At 45.0% G+C, this 16,526-nt stretch overlaps 1 protein-coding gene across 2 annotated transcripts in view; it reads left to right on the top strand.

The window, feature by feature from the left end:
• BZW2 (basic leucine zipper and W2 domains 2) overlaps nt 1-7,365 on the top strand; it is a 34,084-nt gene extending 26,719 nt beyond the window's left edge. For both annotated transcript variants that reach the window (XM_009875032.1, XM_009875033.1), the window contains exons 10-11: nt 5,425-5,547; nt 6,909-7,365. In XM_009875032.1, coding sequence (XP_009873334.1) covers nt 5,425-5,547; nt 6,909-6,937 — 152 coding nt within the window. In that variant the 3' untranslated portion in view covers nt 6,938-7,365. The remainder of the gene's footprint in view (nt 1-5,424; nt 5,548-6,908) is intronic.
• Nucleotides 7,366-16,526: the final 9,161 nt, after the last annotated feature.

Here is a 16,526-nt window from a genome sequence, read left to right as displayed (position 1 = left end):
TTCCCCAGCCGTGGGGTCCTGCTGGGCACAGGGGGAAGTCATCAGCCCCATCTATTTCAGGCAGCTTTGCAGTGAAATAGTGTCTGTAGGTGAGAATGCGCTGCTGTGTCAGGGCAAATTCTGGGAGCGCAAGTCCTCTGAGTTCCTGTTTCTCCCAGGTGTTGTTATCGAGCTTTAAGGGGCCCTGGCTTTGGCGTGCCGGGAGCCGTGCTGCCTGCCTGTGCTTTGTCTCAGTGCTGGTAGAGCTTGCCCTCTCTTTCTCCTCAGTTCACACCTATCTACTACAAACGAGCCATCGAGTCCTTTCAGAGACGTACACTTTATTGTAGGAAAGTTGCTGAAGACAATGTATTTTCTGTTCCCTGGTAGTGAAGGAAAACAGCCCCCAGAGCTATTACTGGCTATGTGGCGAGGGGACAGTGGACACCTTTCGGTTGTGCTTCAGATGTAACCTGCACAGGATCTGGAGAGGCTTCAGGGTACCTAAAGAACTTTTTCTAGTGACAAATCAAGGCATCTAAAGTATCTGTGGATGGGCAGTCTGAAGTGCAGCTATCTAGCGGCATGAATGTGCACAGCTTATTGCTTGTTCCTCATTACGAGGGAGTGCTTCCTGGGCACCACGATAATTATCAGTGACAACAGGCACCAAGCACCACTCATGCTTTGACAAATTTAGTTTTAGAACTGCTCTCATCAGCACATCCAACATCTTGCATTTAAATCCCTCCCATATCTCCATCGTTAAATAGCCCTTGGGTTACTTTCCTGGGAATTACCTGGAAATACCTAAACTTATTAACAGGAACAGTGGGGCTCGTTAGCACCTAGAAGATCTGGAAAACTTGTGTTGTTATTTCTATTCTGTTTCCAAAGGAGGAGGAATATCCACACTTCATGAATGAAAGCCCAAACCCTGTTTTCCCTTGCATGGTAGCAACTTCTTACCAGCTTGTAGGTATAATCTGCAAAAACAGTCCTCTAGTCAGGTAAAGCTTGTTGACATTGTAGTATCTGTGTTCCTGGTACAGTACAGAGAAGAATAAGCTGGACAGTGCAGTTGTAAATCTGCCAGCTGCATTCTGACCGATAACATAAAAACAAGTTGCAGAATATGAATTACTGAATTCTCCTGAGTGACGCTTAATAAGTTTGTCAGATTTCTTGGCAGTTGTGTGGGTGCTGGAAGATGTATGTTGTTTTTCCATCCATTCCATCTTGCAGTTATGTCCCTTAACTGTGGGTAAAGTAAGCATTGTTACTGGATTACACATGCTATATATCATATTTACTTGCAGAATCTCATTTCTTTTAGTTTGTGTCCAACCTGGAAATTTCAAACGTCAAATCTTAACGTTATTGAAATTAATAACTGCTCCTTTCAGGAGGGTCAGAATTTCACCCTTTGAACAGCACCCTTGGCAGGCACAAAGCCTCAGTGTACTTTTACATTAGAATTCAAAATAACATTTTCAAAATACTGAAAAAAATTAAATAAATCAAAAGGTTGTGGTCAATGGGTCAATATCCAAGTGGAGACTAGTGACAAGTGGTATCTCTCAGGCACTGGCACTATTTAACATCTTGATCAGCAACATGGACAGTGGCATCGAGTGTACCCTCAGCAAGTCTGCCAACGACACAAAGTTGTGTGGTGTGGTCGACACGCTGGAGGGCAGGGATGTCACCCAGAGGGACCTTGACAGGCTTGAGAGGTGGGCCCAGGCCAGCCTCGTGACGTTCAACAAGGGTTCAACAAGGCCAAGTGCAAGGTCCTGCACCTGGGTCAGGGCAACCCCAAGCACAAATCCAGGCTGGGTGTGAGTGGATTGAGAGCAGCCCTGAGGAGAAGGATTTGGACAGTGGTGGAAGCTGGAAGAGCGCAGGTTTAGACTAGATCTAAGGAGGAAGTTCTGTACCCTGGGGGTGGTGAGGCACTGGCACAGGTTGCCCGGGGAGGCTGTGGGTGCCCCATCCCTGGCAGTGTTCCAGGCCAGGCTGGATGGAGCACTGAGCAACCTGGTCTAGCGGGAGATGTCCCTGCTATGGCAGGGGCTTGGAACTGTATCATCTTGGAGGTCCCTCCCAACCCGAACCATTGTATGATTCTGTGAAGTCACAAGTACATGTGTAGCAGTACTCTGGTTTGCAGGATTGTAATTAGGCCTCAGAGATACTCTTCTGCCGTACAGAGATGCTGAAACCAACAGCGCAAACTGTCTTCTGAAACGCTGCAGGAACCCTGCACGTACAAGAACTGAATCTTCAAGTTCTACTCGATACACAAGTTTTCTTTCTGATGGAACACAGTTATCTTTAAATATCTTCATTATTCAAATACTTTATTTTGGTGCTGGATACAAAATTTTCCCAGCAAAAAAAACCCCACAATACCCTAATGACCATAACTGTAGTGCGAGTGACATTTCTTGTGTTGAAAGAGCCCTTGCCTTAAGGTGCTGGCCTCCCGCCGGAGTTAGCTGCCACGGAGCTGAGCGCTGCAGATGGATTGACTGTGGTGGCAGCTGCCCACCAGGGTGTGCTTTTCCCTTCACTGCTGCTGGCTGTGCAGTTTGAGTTGAAAGCAAAATTTCACTTGAACTGGGTGATTTAGTACAAAGCCAAGACCTGAAGCTCCAGTAACTTTCCGGTTAACCCTGCAGTAAAGACACCGGCTCTTCGGTCTCTCTGCTCTGCAGCTTCTCCCTCTGATGAGGAACGTCCCTGGAGGCTCTGGCCGTGAGCGGTTTGAGTGGCACTTGGCTGCACCTGCAGGAAATCCAGCTCTCTGGGGCCAGCATCGCCTGGGACTGCTGAGAAAATGATGTGCACACGCCCACAAACCACCATATTCAGCTTAGCCATTAAAATATATCCATTATCAATTTTAATGAGGAATAACTATATATATATATACAAAATGAATCATTCCCTTCCTCCTCCCGTCCCCCTGCAGTGTTCCCATTGCTTCAAAGCAACCTGGAGGTACTGTTAACTACACCCTGTCCTGCATGATCGCTTAATTGAGCATCTCTGTGCTGACAAGAGAATATCATCTCTTACGAGCACTGGAGGCATGAATGTGTTGCAAATAACATTGCTCAGAAACGAGAGTTGCCGTTGTCCTTTTTGTAGTTGAGTGCCTTTTGCTCTGGGTTAGTATAGGAGATTGATAGTTTTATACAGGCAAATTTTCCATCCACCTTACCTGAGAATGTTTTAATCTTCGAGGCACCTTGTGACACTGGATGATGCCATTAGCAGGTTTGGGAAGGGAGGGAGGATTTTCCCCTTCCTCTTTGGCAACAAAGCTATTGAGGTTACCGTCTGCAATTCAAAAAAACTAAACTGAAATCCTATTACTCCTGAACTGAGATACGTGTTTGCCTGTAGGCATTTCCTTGTACAGAGTTATAATATTGACTGTAACGCAGAAACGGGCTTCTGCAGCATCTTCTACACAGCAACTTTGTGTTTTTACAGGTCTGCAGTGCCCCAAGGGCGAGCCTGAGCTGGGGAGCAGGTTTTCCACTGTTTTACAAAAATTCTTTTTAATCTCAGGATCTTCATTCGGTCCCTAAGGATCATAATACATGTCACACCCAAAGTAATTCTGCAGGTGTAGTTGTGTGCACTTCAGGACTCTGGGCTGAACATAAGCTTCTGACATGCAGAGGTGAACTGCAGTTTCATGAGAGTCCGTGTGAGATATTTCCACCTTCGCTAAAGGAAAATCCTGGTTTGTTAGACGCTGTAAATATCTTTGAGCAGCTGCTAAAGACTGCTGGCAGCTATTCAATGCAACGTGTTTGAAACCTCTTCCTTAGCTCCAGTGTTTCTGTTGCGTCGGAGAAATCGTTCGTTGTGGTGGGTTGTGATTTAGGGAAGATACAGCTTAATGTGCTGCTTGTAGCGTTCGCTACATGTAACTTTATATGTACTGAAAAAAGCCCAGAGCCAGCGCGGCCCTGTTTTACTGTGTTTTCAGTTTGCTGTCAGCTGCAGCAAACTGCAGAAGAGGTTCTATTTTGGGAAAGCGTCTGGGAGACAAAGTAACTTCCAGTCACACACGCTCACTAAATTCCAAATTTTCAGGGAAAGTTTCATAATCAGTTACTGTTGGATGTTTTGGGATAGTTTTGAGGAAGTTCAAATCTATCCCTAGTTGCTTCCATGTGTTTATTATTCAACAGCATATGTGAAATGTGTCTACTCTGCCTCATTTGATCAGATGCTTTGGGGTTTTGGTGTCATTTATTTCAGTTTGCCACCTTCCCTTCCCTGCCACATCTGCTCTAACCTTTAGGCTGAAGCAGGAGATGATGGTCAGGGTTGGCGCTTTGACAAGCGAATGCAAAATGTGTGGGACGGCGCCAGGGAGCTCAAGGAAGCAGCGAAGGACTCGACAGAAATGTGTTGATTTTGCAGAACAGGGGAGGGTAGTTTGTTCAGAGACAAAAAGAATGGGAATTTTAATGATGTAGAAAGCTCTCTTTAGTATTTTTATCGAAAAAATATAGTTTCGTTTTTTGTTGTCCTTTTGTGATTTTTTTTTTTCTTGCCTCTTGCATTACATAACGGCAAAAATGCCATTGTGTATCCCAGATTTTGCCTTCACAGCCATCAATTACTGAGATATTTGGCTTGGCTGGATCGCAGGAGCCTTGTTCCTGGGGCTAGAGGTCTGTTGCTGGACCTAAATTTGCATCTATTGGAAACAAGAAGTGTGTCCTCGCTGTTTATTGGGATTTCTGTAATCTGATTCGTGCTCAGCCTCACAGTCCCTCGCTGACAGCTGTTTTGTTCTTGATGCTTGACAGAGAAGTGTCAGCTGCACTGTCCATCTGAGCTGGTCCCTTAAAACGGGTCGTCTGAACAGTGACCTTAAAACTTACTAGCTAAAACCTTTAGGGGAAAATTGATTGTAAAACGTCCCTGCTTTTAAACTGTTGAGTCAGGAGGCATCTGTCATTTCAGCTTTCTAGAACTGCGCACAGTTCTGTGATCCAGCAGCAAGCAAAAGCCCTGACCTCGGCAGCATGGTATTTCTAATTATGGCACCTTCTAAGATGTGCAGCCTGCTGGGGTTTTTTTGTTCTTACTTTCATCTGTGGGGTTTCCACGCCCTCCCCAAGCATCTTAGGTGGTGTATTTAAAGCAGATGAATGGAGAACTGTGCTTTACAGAAGCACAATATTGGGTTCTTTAAGCCTAACACATTACACATTTTATTACATCTGGAATCCCTTATATGCATCAGATATTCTATAGTTGTAGCCTAATATAGTTCATGCAAAGCTTGTTCCATTCCAATCATATTAACTTATTTTACGCTGCCTTTAAAACAATCTTTCTTTCACGTTTAAAATTTTCTAGCCTCTAATGAGTACCTTGATTTTTTACAAACACTGCTCTGTATTTCAGCGGATGTTCTGAGTGAAGAAGCTATCCTCAAGTGGTATAAAGAAGCGCACGTTGCTAAAGGCAAAAGTGTTTTCCTTGACCAGATGAAGAAATTTGTGGAGTGGCTGCAAAACGCTGAAGAAGGTATGGGTTCATTTAAAGAACTATAGTAGTCTCAAATCAAAGTTATTATTTCAGATTTTAGTTGTAGCAGGCATATGAAGTTTACAGACTTAGGATAGAAAAGAGCAGACATGGCTGCTCTGCATTGTTTCCAGCCATGCCCAAGCGTAACAATACTTGGTGCTGTTTCTTAATGCTTGTGGTGTTCTTAGAAGGTCCTTAAAGTCATCAGGTGCCACTCGTCTGTAGGTAAATCCTTTCAGCTTCTGCCGGAGAGGCAGTGCCGCGCTGATGACAGCGTGAAGTACCCAGCACTGGCAACACGAACCAGCATGAGCCTGCCTGTGCCCCTGCAGTCAAAATTGCTTTTAGCTGAATGATGACGTTATGTGGTGTCTATTTACTGCTTTAAAACAGTTATTGAGGCGGGGAACTAGTTTCTTTAGTACTTAACTTTGTTTTTCTCATGTTCTGTTTAGGAAAATACTTTCACACTTGAGACTTTGGACTAGCAGTCTTGATCTAATTAAACATTTTTTTTCTCCTTTTAATCTCCTGCCTGTAGGCCCTTCTGTTGCTCTTTTTTTTGTTTCCTTTCCTGCATGTCCCCTCTGCCAGATGTCCTAATTACAAAGTCCAGTGCAAATGGAGACAACGTGTTACTGTAAGAACACGCAGACCGTGGTTGCCCTGAGAAGTCTGATCTAATGTGTAATATTTGTTGGCACTGAGCCCTTTCCTGTCAGGTGAACACAGAGAGAAATATATGATGATGCAAAGTAGCTGTAGGTGGCAAAACCACTGTGTATATTCCTACTTTTTAATTACTTTTACTTTTCATACTTGTCCTCCCATCTACTTTGAAATTACTCTTACCTTAGGGTAGACAAATCATAAAAAATTTTGTTTGCATGGATTTCAAACCTGCTGTAGGGTAACACCACCTAAAGGCTGGGTGATGATGATTATTGGTATTTGCAGAGCAAGTAGTTTAAAGGCTGCTTCCTGGGTGACAGCAGTACAGCCCACTCAGAGAGATTAGAAGAGTGAGCAAATAATGCCAATCCTTTTATTAAACCCAGCTCAGGTGCACATTGCTTGGCTCTGCAGCTGAGGACTGGAATCACTCAGTGATCCGGTTAAAATTCTGGAGACGGATCTGTAATTGAAGAGCTCCACCACGGAGGGCAGCAGAGTAGATCTTCATCTCCTGAAGCTGCGTGTTTCTTGCTGTTTAATCCACCGACCTTTCCTGGGAAGTCCCAGCTGTGAGAGAAATCTTCATTTGAATCTTGGAAGGGTATCTCGTTGCTGTTACAGAATTGCTCACATCGCCGCCCTTGTGCAACCTACCTGAGGTGTTTTACTTTCTTCTCTTCTAGAGTCGGAGTCTGAAGGGGAGGAGAATTGAGACGGTTCAACAAAGCACAGTCTCAGTCGAGGTTAATGCCAAATGCGCTTGGGAATGCCGCACTGTTCAAGCAAAGAGGCTTTACTTCAGTGTCATACAGAAAACTATAGGCTAGGCTTTCCTTTTGTTTAGAAGAATAAAGGTTTTTAATGGAGCCCTGAGGCATTAGATGCTTTACTTGGGACTCTACCTCTGGCTCATTGTACACTAACTTAGGCAAAGACATTGAGCGAGGAGCCATATAGAAAAAGTGAAATGAAACACATATGGACTCCTTTTTATTAACGGTCTTTTTCAGGTACTATGGTATATGAACACTCCAATTTCTGTTTATAGAACTGTTTGGTCTGTGTTTGTAGCTCAATATCGGCTTGTGTATGTGATTTGACACCACCACATTTTTTTGAATAAATGGCTTTTATATCTTAGTTTTGTGCCGTTGGTGTGTGTGTTTTCTAAATTTGGTTTGCCACAGTTTTTATGATTCTTCAAGTGAAAATCACCCAAAAATGTCGAGAAACTGTTTCCATACTTCTTACTCGCAAAATCCGTATTTGTGGTTAGTTAGGATCACTGTCATATTTCTATAGAACTTTGGCCAGATCAACCAGATTCCATAGCAAATGTTGATTAATTCAATTTATTAACTCAAAAAAATATGTACAGGAACAAATCTCCAGAGTCCTAATTGTGCATGTACAAAATGATGTAAATGCTAAGAAGAATAATAGGCCAGTCTCAGTTCAGACTACAATCAGTTACTGGTGGTGATGGCTAAATTTTGCAAGAAACATCTAATTTTAGAAGCATTAGCTTCAAAATATGCACGGCCAAAAATCATTAAATGAAATTTATTTAAATCAGTGTGATGTTACAATTGGATATTTGACTGAAATACATTAATGAAGATGTCAACTTCTCAGAAGACCCATCCTACTTTCTGTAAGCTTCCCCTTGTCCCTTGATGCGATGCCATTTACAGTTCCAGGGCGTGGGACCTGCTTAGGACGTTACACAAATAGAGCCAAGGTACAGGTCTGTACGTGCCTGTAAGTCTCAGAACCCGAGCCCAGAGCTGGAGGGCTGATCCGGTGGGAATACACAGCCGTCCTCGGGATCGGAGTTCCTGCAATCCTGTGTCGTGCTTTGTGGACGTGAACTTGGCTGCCAAGGTCCAGTGCCGCACCAGCTCCTGCCGTGCGCTTGTTTTCACACGGCGGTTGATCAGGTAACAGTTGCTGCTATTTTATCTCTCCTGAGTCGGGTTCCTTTGGAAGTAGTTTTCTGCTGCCCTGCCCCCCTGCTTTGCCATCTCTGCCTCTGACCATGCTGCTGGCCCAAAGTGACTGGGACAGCGAGTCAACGTGCCGTGACATCACACCGCTCCAGTTCATCTTGGCTGTAACACTCTGCATCCTTCCCTTTAAACACAGAATTAAACCCACATGAAATAGGAGTGACTGACTTAGGGAGGTTTAGAAAAGACAGGCTTCTGTTCTTAAGGGGAAAAGCATGAAAGCATAACTGACTAATGAAGTAGTGTATTTAGTCATTAGAAACCTAGATAGTGGAGATTTTTGTATGGGAAAGTCGACACTTCGTATAAATGACAGACCATATGGTTGCAAATGTCTCAATATCTAGTTTTACTGGAAACAGCACAGAGTGCAGTTCAAGTGCTGGTGAATGCAGCTTTCCATCTAGAACAGCATTTATTTTTGTATTGATCTCTGGAAGGGAATATCTGTCATATGGATAGTTCCCATTAGCTTAGAAGAGACAGTAAGATGGTTGTATGACAAAACAAATGGATGCATTAGCTCCATGCCCTCCATTTCAGTCTTTGCTACTACAAAAAATAAATTTGCCAAGCACTACTGACTTGGAACCATCTCTTCATAAACTGCAGCTGTGAAGTGGTAGAATTGAGTCATATAGAGCCACTAGTGCTAAAAACACTCCAGAACTGCAGTTTTCTAAGGTATTAACAAGTATTCAGCTGGGAGTACGTAAAGGTACTTTTCTGTCTAATCTAAAACTCAGACCAATGTCAAAGGGCCAGTCTGGAATAGCCTGCAGAGGACTCCTTGACATGTACCTGTGGCGGGGCTGGCTGGCTCATCTGCTGCCGACAAAACTCATCGTTGGCAGGAGACACGTTGTGGCAAAGGCAGCAAGTGACGGGTGCCCGCCGTGTCCTCAGCGTACAGCAGCTACGAGCACAGCTCTCCCTCATGCTCGCTGGGACCTGCTTCACTGAAGTTCAGGTACGTACAAGCCAGGCACTCGCCGAGTCGGACTTGGTCCCTAGGGGTCCCTTCCAGCTTGAGATATCCTGCGATTGCTGAAGTGTTTGTCCCAGACTCCATGTCTAGGTGTTGGAGAGAAATGGGTGTTTTTAGGACAGGGCCACTGACCCAGCTGAGACAGCCAAGTGAGGAGCTGCAGTCCGGATGGACAGGAGTTGTCCGATTTTCAGTCCCGCAATTCCCAGAACCCAACATCTTCTGTGTTCGTGTCATGTCTGATGTTTAGCTCCGGGGAGCCCCTCTCAGCTTGCCCTCCCTCAGGAAGATGATTTGTTATTTTGCTTAGACACAAACGATTTCTGGATCTAGTTCTCAGGAGTTTTCCCCATCGGGGGGTTCGTGTGTGTGTGTGTGTGTGTGTGTAGTACAACTAAGATTTTTCCACAAAAGTGGCTCTTGATATTTCTAGCAACCAGCTGGCAAATTAACAATTTAGCTCCTCTCTTTGTTCAGTCTCACAGATTTCAGTGGTTTTCTAACAAACTGACCACGTCTTGCCATGGAGTTCACCCACTGGCTGCTCATGTTAAACTAATGGCCGGTTACTTTTCTCGTATTTGAAAATTTCAGAACGTAGGAGACACTGGCGAGATGATGCCTATTTTCATTCTGCAAAGAACCCCGAGCTGTAGTCATGACTCCTTTCTGATTAAGGCCCTGTTCATTGTCAAAAGAGGTTTAAAAATGAAAAACTTTTTGTGAAGATTCTTTTTGAATTACAAATATGTCAATACTAAAATGCTTACTATGGTATAATCAATAGAAATAATGTTTATAAAAATCTTATTGGTAAACATAGATCTTTAATGTTACATTATCCATGCATTATAGTTAGATATTAAAATATTTAAATAACATACCATTTTATAAAATGTTACATTATTTTTAAAGAAAACTATTTAAAATCTACACGCATGGGAGAGTTACTGCACCAGTACGAGATCTGTGTGTAATACTAAAGGGAAAATAATTACAATATTCTGACTACAACTTCATGACAGAAGTTATTTCTTAGTGACTAAATTGCTTTGTAACTTCAAAACTTTTAAAATGTGTCTTGGTTTCATTGAGAATATTACTGCCTTTACTCAAAATTGGTTTTAATAAAAAAAAAAAAAATCAGAAAATTGCAAATATGGGGATTTTGAAGCTCTCTTTAAACAGAATGCTTTTAAGCCTGAATGCAATCACTTGCTGCTTGGAATTGACCCTCCTCTGTGCTAGCAACTGAGGTGACAACCAGACAAACAAGTGATTCAGCCTTTTCCTTCCCTGTGCTGTAGGAAATTCTGGGCAGCTACATTAAGAAAACACACGCAATTGATCATCTAGCTGTTCAAATTGCTTTTAGATTCCTTTTAATACCTCTAAAAGCTATGCATTACTTCACCATTGCAGCTTTTCAAATTAAAAGATTCACAGGCTATTAGAAATCTCTTAAAAGATCAATTCTTACCTCAAGCGTCGGGACATGCTACTTATTGACACCTTTCCTTGAAATGCAGTAATGCCTTGACACGCCAGCCATGGCCAGAGCAAGCTGGGCTTTGTGGATGCTCGTACCTGCAGGAGAAGCATCGACTCTTACTGCGGCTTTTAGGAGCCTGAGAAACACTTTCCAGAGGGGCTCCTGCTCTTTGTTAAGAGATGTAAGATAGAGGGGTCTCTTAGGACTTACTGAGCCGAGCTCCTGGGTAGCTCGAACACTTCAGGCCTGTGGCTTTGCGTACAGAAACAGAAACAAGTGAGCAACTTGCATCCTTGTTTCCCAAGTCCTGACAGGCGGCCAAAAGGGGTCAGCACCCTTCCCTCTAAATGCCAGGAAGTGGTATAATGTGAAAAGCACAAACTAGGGAGCTAAAGGGTGCTACAACATAAGCTCTCAGTGCTGCCCGCAGCAGCACTCACTAGGGCAGCTTTAAGCCACAAGCACTGCTTGGCAATAGTGGAGTTCAGCTTTCCCCACTCTCCCTGGGTTCACGTTAGCCAGTTTCCATGATTTTTGTAATTTTCACAAAAGCTAGGGTTTGCGTTTCTGAAATCGCACTCAGGTGTGAATTTTTTTTGCGGAAACCCCTTTTGATTCTCAAATCATCACCTGGCCCTCAAATCAAGCATTCAAGTGACAAGCAGCCGTTTTGTCAAACCTTTAGAAGCCCTCTGCAGTGCATTTAGAGGCATCAGGTAATGTTAAATAAGGTCCCTTAAATAGGTGAGTGAGTCATTTCACGTTTACCCGCAATGCGGCCGCGACGCACAGCTGAAGATGCAGAGCTTTGCTCAAACGCCCACGCACAGACCTGAGCGGCACCGATGGCACGGACGGACCCGAGAGGGACAGAGGAGGCCCTGCCTGCCCCCGCAGGCAGCGCTCGGGCTCAGTGACCCTGGTGCAGCTCGTGGTGGGGCTCCAGCTCCCGACAATGAAGCCCGGGGCAGGGCACTGACAAGCAACTGTGGTACTGCGTTAGCAGCAAGAGATTTTTTAGAGGGTGGTGAAACACTGAAGCAGCTTGCCCAGGAAGGGGGTAGAAGCCCCATCCTTGGAAACATTCAAAGTCGGGTTAGATGGGGCTCTGGGTGATGTGATCTAGCCAAAGATGCTCCTGCTCATTGCAGGGGGTTGGACTAGATGACCTTTCAACATCCCTTCCATCCCAAAACATTCTATGATTCTTGGCGTCTTTTCTTGGAGCGGCACAATTTTCTCTGAGGATCACTTGTGCACTTAAGCAATGACAGACCAGCACTTCACGACAAGCAAAAAGAGCACAAGTGTGGCTCCATCCCTTACTTTTAGTGTTGGAAGGGTGCGGATTTGCTGAACCCACTTCTGCTTTGAACACTTCTTCAGAACGTGGGCTTTCAGAACTGGCAGGTGCAGCCCTAGAGCGGTGGCAGATGTAGGACACAAGATGATTCAGCCTCACTGGAGTTGTCTGAACAGCACATGGAGAAGAACAAAACCCGTCCCTCTGAAATATGTCCTTACTGAGATGCTGGTAAACTGCCTCGTAATTTTAACAGGTCTCCTGGCAACTCAGAGGCTTTGCTTTAAGTTCCCATCATGAATAACTACCTTTAAAATCACTGTTGCATTTAAAAATGGGGCTTTTGATTATCTAAAATAAGGCTTGTGGGCTAAGACAAATGAGTCCTTTCTCAAAAAGAGCCACAAATAATATTACACAGGGTAACTGCAGCCAACCATTCAGTGCTGGCTGAGCTGTGCTGGTTACTAAGCAAAATGAGGACAAATTACATAAGTATATCTTTCCAAAAATAAAAAAGCCACATCTTTTGATTTCAAAGGGAGGGGGGGAACAAATCTTGAGGGTTGACTTCTTCCACTTATCCCCCAGGCTTTTGTTTTTGTGCTGTGATATTTAAGGAAAAGTTAATCCCTGCTCCTTACCAGCCACACGGGTCTATAGATCTTCACGTAAACGGAAACAACTCCAGGGAGGGGAAGTTACGCCAACACCTGCAGAAGACGTGATCCAGGCCGGCAGGCCCTCCCAGGCTGCACACGTAACCTGTATTTGGTGCTTGGCACAGAGCTGCTGCGCTGGCGGCCCGAGTGACCTGCCCACTTGCTATTTTTTCCTGGCAGGAATCCGATTACCAGCACAGCAGTGACCGCGGTTTCCTCCCACGGAAGCCCGGTAGCTCATGTCACCCCGAGCACTAGCAGGGGTTTCACAAGCTCAGCCCCTTCTGGGTTTCTCCTTTCTAGTTTACTCACATTATTCTCCAAAAAGAAAGAAGCACCGGCCTCACAAGGGACCTCAGGAGCTTTGGTGGGAGCCGTGCAGGTTGAAATGTCACCTCAGCATTGCTCCCAGGCCATGCTGCAGGGAGAGCAGTGTCCTTCGTGCCCGACTGAGGCGATCCACACAAAGAGCGAGGAGCACGCGCTTGCTTTCCTGCTGTCTCTCCCACGAGGGATGCACGAGAGAAATGCACTTGCCAGTCTCAGCCATCACTGAGCAGCAGCTCAGGGATGTCTCTGCTCTGCAGACATACGGGGCATGTCCTCTGCCCCCGGGAGAGGAGCTGCTGGTCTCTCTATGCCCAGATCCACCATCTTCTCCCAGTCAGCACGAGGAAAGAGGCCAGCGCTGCCAGTGAGACACAGCTGCAGATGGGCAGGTAACGTTTTGGTACTTGGATCTGTCACTCCCATGGCTTCCAGCTGCCAGAAACTCAGTTACCTCAGTCCAAGTGTCTCATTTAACAGTTCAACGTTAACGACTGCCACCGTGCCCTGCCCTCAGCACCAGCCCTTCTACGGATGCCGTGACAAGACTCGAGTGTCTGCTTTTGGACTGTCCAACTCCCTACGGCAGCGCTGGGAAACCGCAAACTGCCCTGGAACTCCACTAACAGGGAGAAAAATGCCCGTGAACACAGGATTTCGCTGATTTAGGAACACTCAGGAATTAAAAAAAGAAAGATTCAACCCAGAATGAACAAATGACTGTAACACGCCAACTTCAGAATGACAAGGTGCATTTGTATTGCAGTCTCTTCCAACACATCAGTGGCCTGAGATTTTTTGTGTTTATTTTTCCCCGATGAAGTTTAGGAACATTGCTGACAGGCCAGCATAACTCTTCATATCAATACTAGTTATTGCTGGAATATTTGCGTAACACTGACAGCCATAAATTACGCTGGAATAAATAACAAAACAGTATTGCTGATGTATCCAAGGATATGACGAAAATAAGGTCTGTAGGCAGACCTATGTTATCAGACTCACTAGTCTAGCTGGGAAAAATCAATAAGCTTTCAAGTACATCAGTCCTTCTCCAAGTCCAAAATATAGGCAGCAGCCTTGAAAAAAAAAAAAACCAATTGAGAACAACTGCTCTAAAATTTAGTTACATTTGTATCAATAAGACCACCCCAAGAGAAAATAGATGGTATCTGTGATACTGGAGGATATTCTAAAGGGAAGCAGGCAGGCAGATAATTTGGAGTTTGTGGAATAAGTAGGTCACGTCAGTGGAAGAAAAGGTCAAAAGATGTCACAAAATCTCTCATTTACTGTGTTCGTGACCTGAAGTTCAAATATAGAAGATTCAGATTTCTCTGCCTTTGCTCAAGGGTCACAGACAGCACTACACTGGCTGGGAAAAAATTACATGTGCCTGGGTGCCCATCCCTGCATCAAGTCTGTCCCCAAGATCCAGGCCCTCGGGATAACACCAAAACAAAGACATCTTCTGGAAGAGCTGGGATATGAGACTGTACTTCCACCACCAGAAACTCCTCTTGTGTCCAGAGATGGGAGCAGTGTTTGGACAGACCTCGAAGAGCACGTTTTTCCCACCTTTTGAAAATAAAAACATGTTTCTGTGGTGTTACCAAGACTGGGATTCTGGAGTTAAGAGAAACAACATTATATTTCTTCTGGCTATCACAGACTTCATATCTCTTATGATTTGTTTGTGGTTAATACACCAGCGAATCCAGAAACCTCTGAGTCTGTAAAGCTTTTCCAGAAGAAACCATTAAGGCTGATTTCTAATCAAAGGGCAACTCATCCTGCATCCAGCTGAGAACACCCTGAATTCTCTCTCCCCTCACAAAACACACATAATTCAATCAATCCAACGTAGAAACACCCCCTGCTGCCAGACAGATCACCTCTCACTTACCACAGCAGCTCCCCTTCTTCTCCCTCGCAGGTTGGCCAAGGTTTCTGGAGAGAATGGGACAACTTTCTGTCACCCTCAGCTCAACCCCGGGACCTGCGCCGAGAGCCATCCCCGCGCCGTGCTGCTGGCGGCCGAAGCACCTGTGCAGTGGCCCCTCGCCTGAGGGAAGGGAAGGGGCTCCCCTCTTGCCCAGGGGCTGGGGCAGGGACCAAGCACCATCACTTCAGACCCCCCTTGGTGCCCTCTCCAGCCTCCCTGCGTCTGCTGGCACAATTCCTCCCTTCCTTGGGGACGCCTGCGGCGAGTGCTAAAATGATCACAGCAGGCAGATTCGTAGGGATGCAGGCTCCAGAGATCCCGAACAGGCCAGTCGCTTGTCAGGGATAACAGCAGCACCTGCAAAGATGGGGAGAGAGAAGCACCGGTCCTGAGAGAAGCACAGGGTACAAAATCCAGGACAGAAAGACAATTCAGACTAACGGCATAAATCAAGGTCACAGGCCGTCACTTCTGCACCAAACAGCTCGTACGCACGGCTCTCGTGCACTGCTCCTCTTGCGGTCACACCCAGGGCCCTGCTACCAGTGAGCAGATTGCTTTGTCTCCGTTTTTTTTCCTTTTATTTCAGCTTTCAGCTGCATTTTGTGGATAATCACAGTTTCCTTTACATGTTTTCTTAGCTTTGTTTGTGTGGGTGAGTTTTAATAACAGCTGGTTATAATTTAATGATTTATGAAGCACCTATGTCATTATGCTTATGTTATAATTTAGTGGCTCTTACAGCAATTTGTGGGGGGTTTTTTTTCAAAGAAACCTTCCTGAAACAGGAGCTGATGGTGCTACTCCTTAACTGAAGAATTCTCAGGGCAAAATGCAGCTCAAATTATACAGGCGCAGATCTGGATGATTTATTTAAACTTGAACAACACAATCCTCCCTTCAAGGACTAGAAAAGCCAACAGCCACTCGTTTGTGCCAGCTCACCTTTATACACTATCAGACTTGAACAGGATAGTCAAAATGCAAGAGTCAGACGCAGGCAAGAAAACCTGGCATGAATAAATCAAAAATATATGAAGATAACTACTAAAGAAGTCCCAGAGCAACTGGTTCTCATGACCCTTAACTCCAGGTGGTTTCCAGTGGGTCGGGAGAGGTCTGGAAGCTGCAAGTGGCTCTGTGCACAGCTGACTGCAGAGGAACACACGGTGGTGCTGCTGTTGCAAAGCAACCCTGATTTTTTAACAGGAAAGAGGCAGAGAGGAAGACTCATCTTCAGAGAGGAAGAAAAAGGACAAATTCCCATATCAAGGGCAGAATCCACTACGGAGAACTTTAATAGTGTAGATGGGAACCTAAAAGTAAACTAGAGGAAAAGCACGAAAGCACTGACTTGTATAAACATGAAAGAGTCACAGCAGAGCAACAACCTGACAGCTGAAGTCCTGCAACAGTAGGAGGATCTGAACCATGCTGCAGATTACATGTAACTGGAATTTTGTTTCCATGATGAAATTCATGAGAAGTCACTTAAAATAACAGGAACCCAGAGGTATTCTGGAATTCCCAAGGGCTCTTACCCCACCTCATAAAATGGAAATGCTGGAAATCCAG

Source organism: Apaloderma vittatum, unplaced genomic scaffold, assembly GCF_000703405.1.
Source record: "Apaloderma vittatum isolate BGI_N311 unplaced genomic scaffold, ASM70340v1 scaffold2858, whole genome shotgun sequence".
NCBI lineage: Eukaryota > Metazoa > Chordata > Aves > Trogoniformes > Trogonidae > Apaloderma > Apaloderma vittatum.
This window is presented reverse-complemented; position numbering and strand designations above follow the sequence as displayed.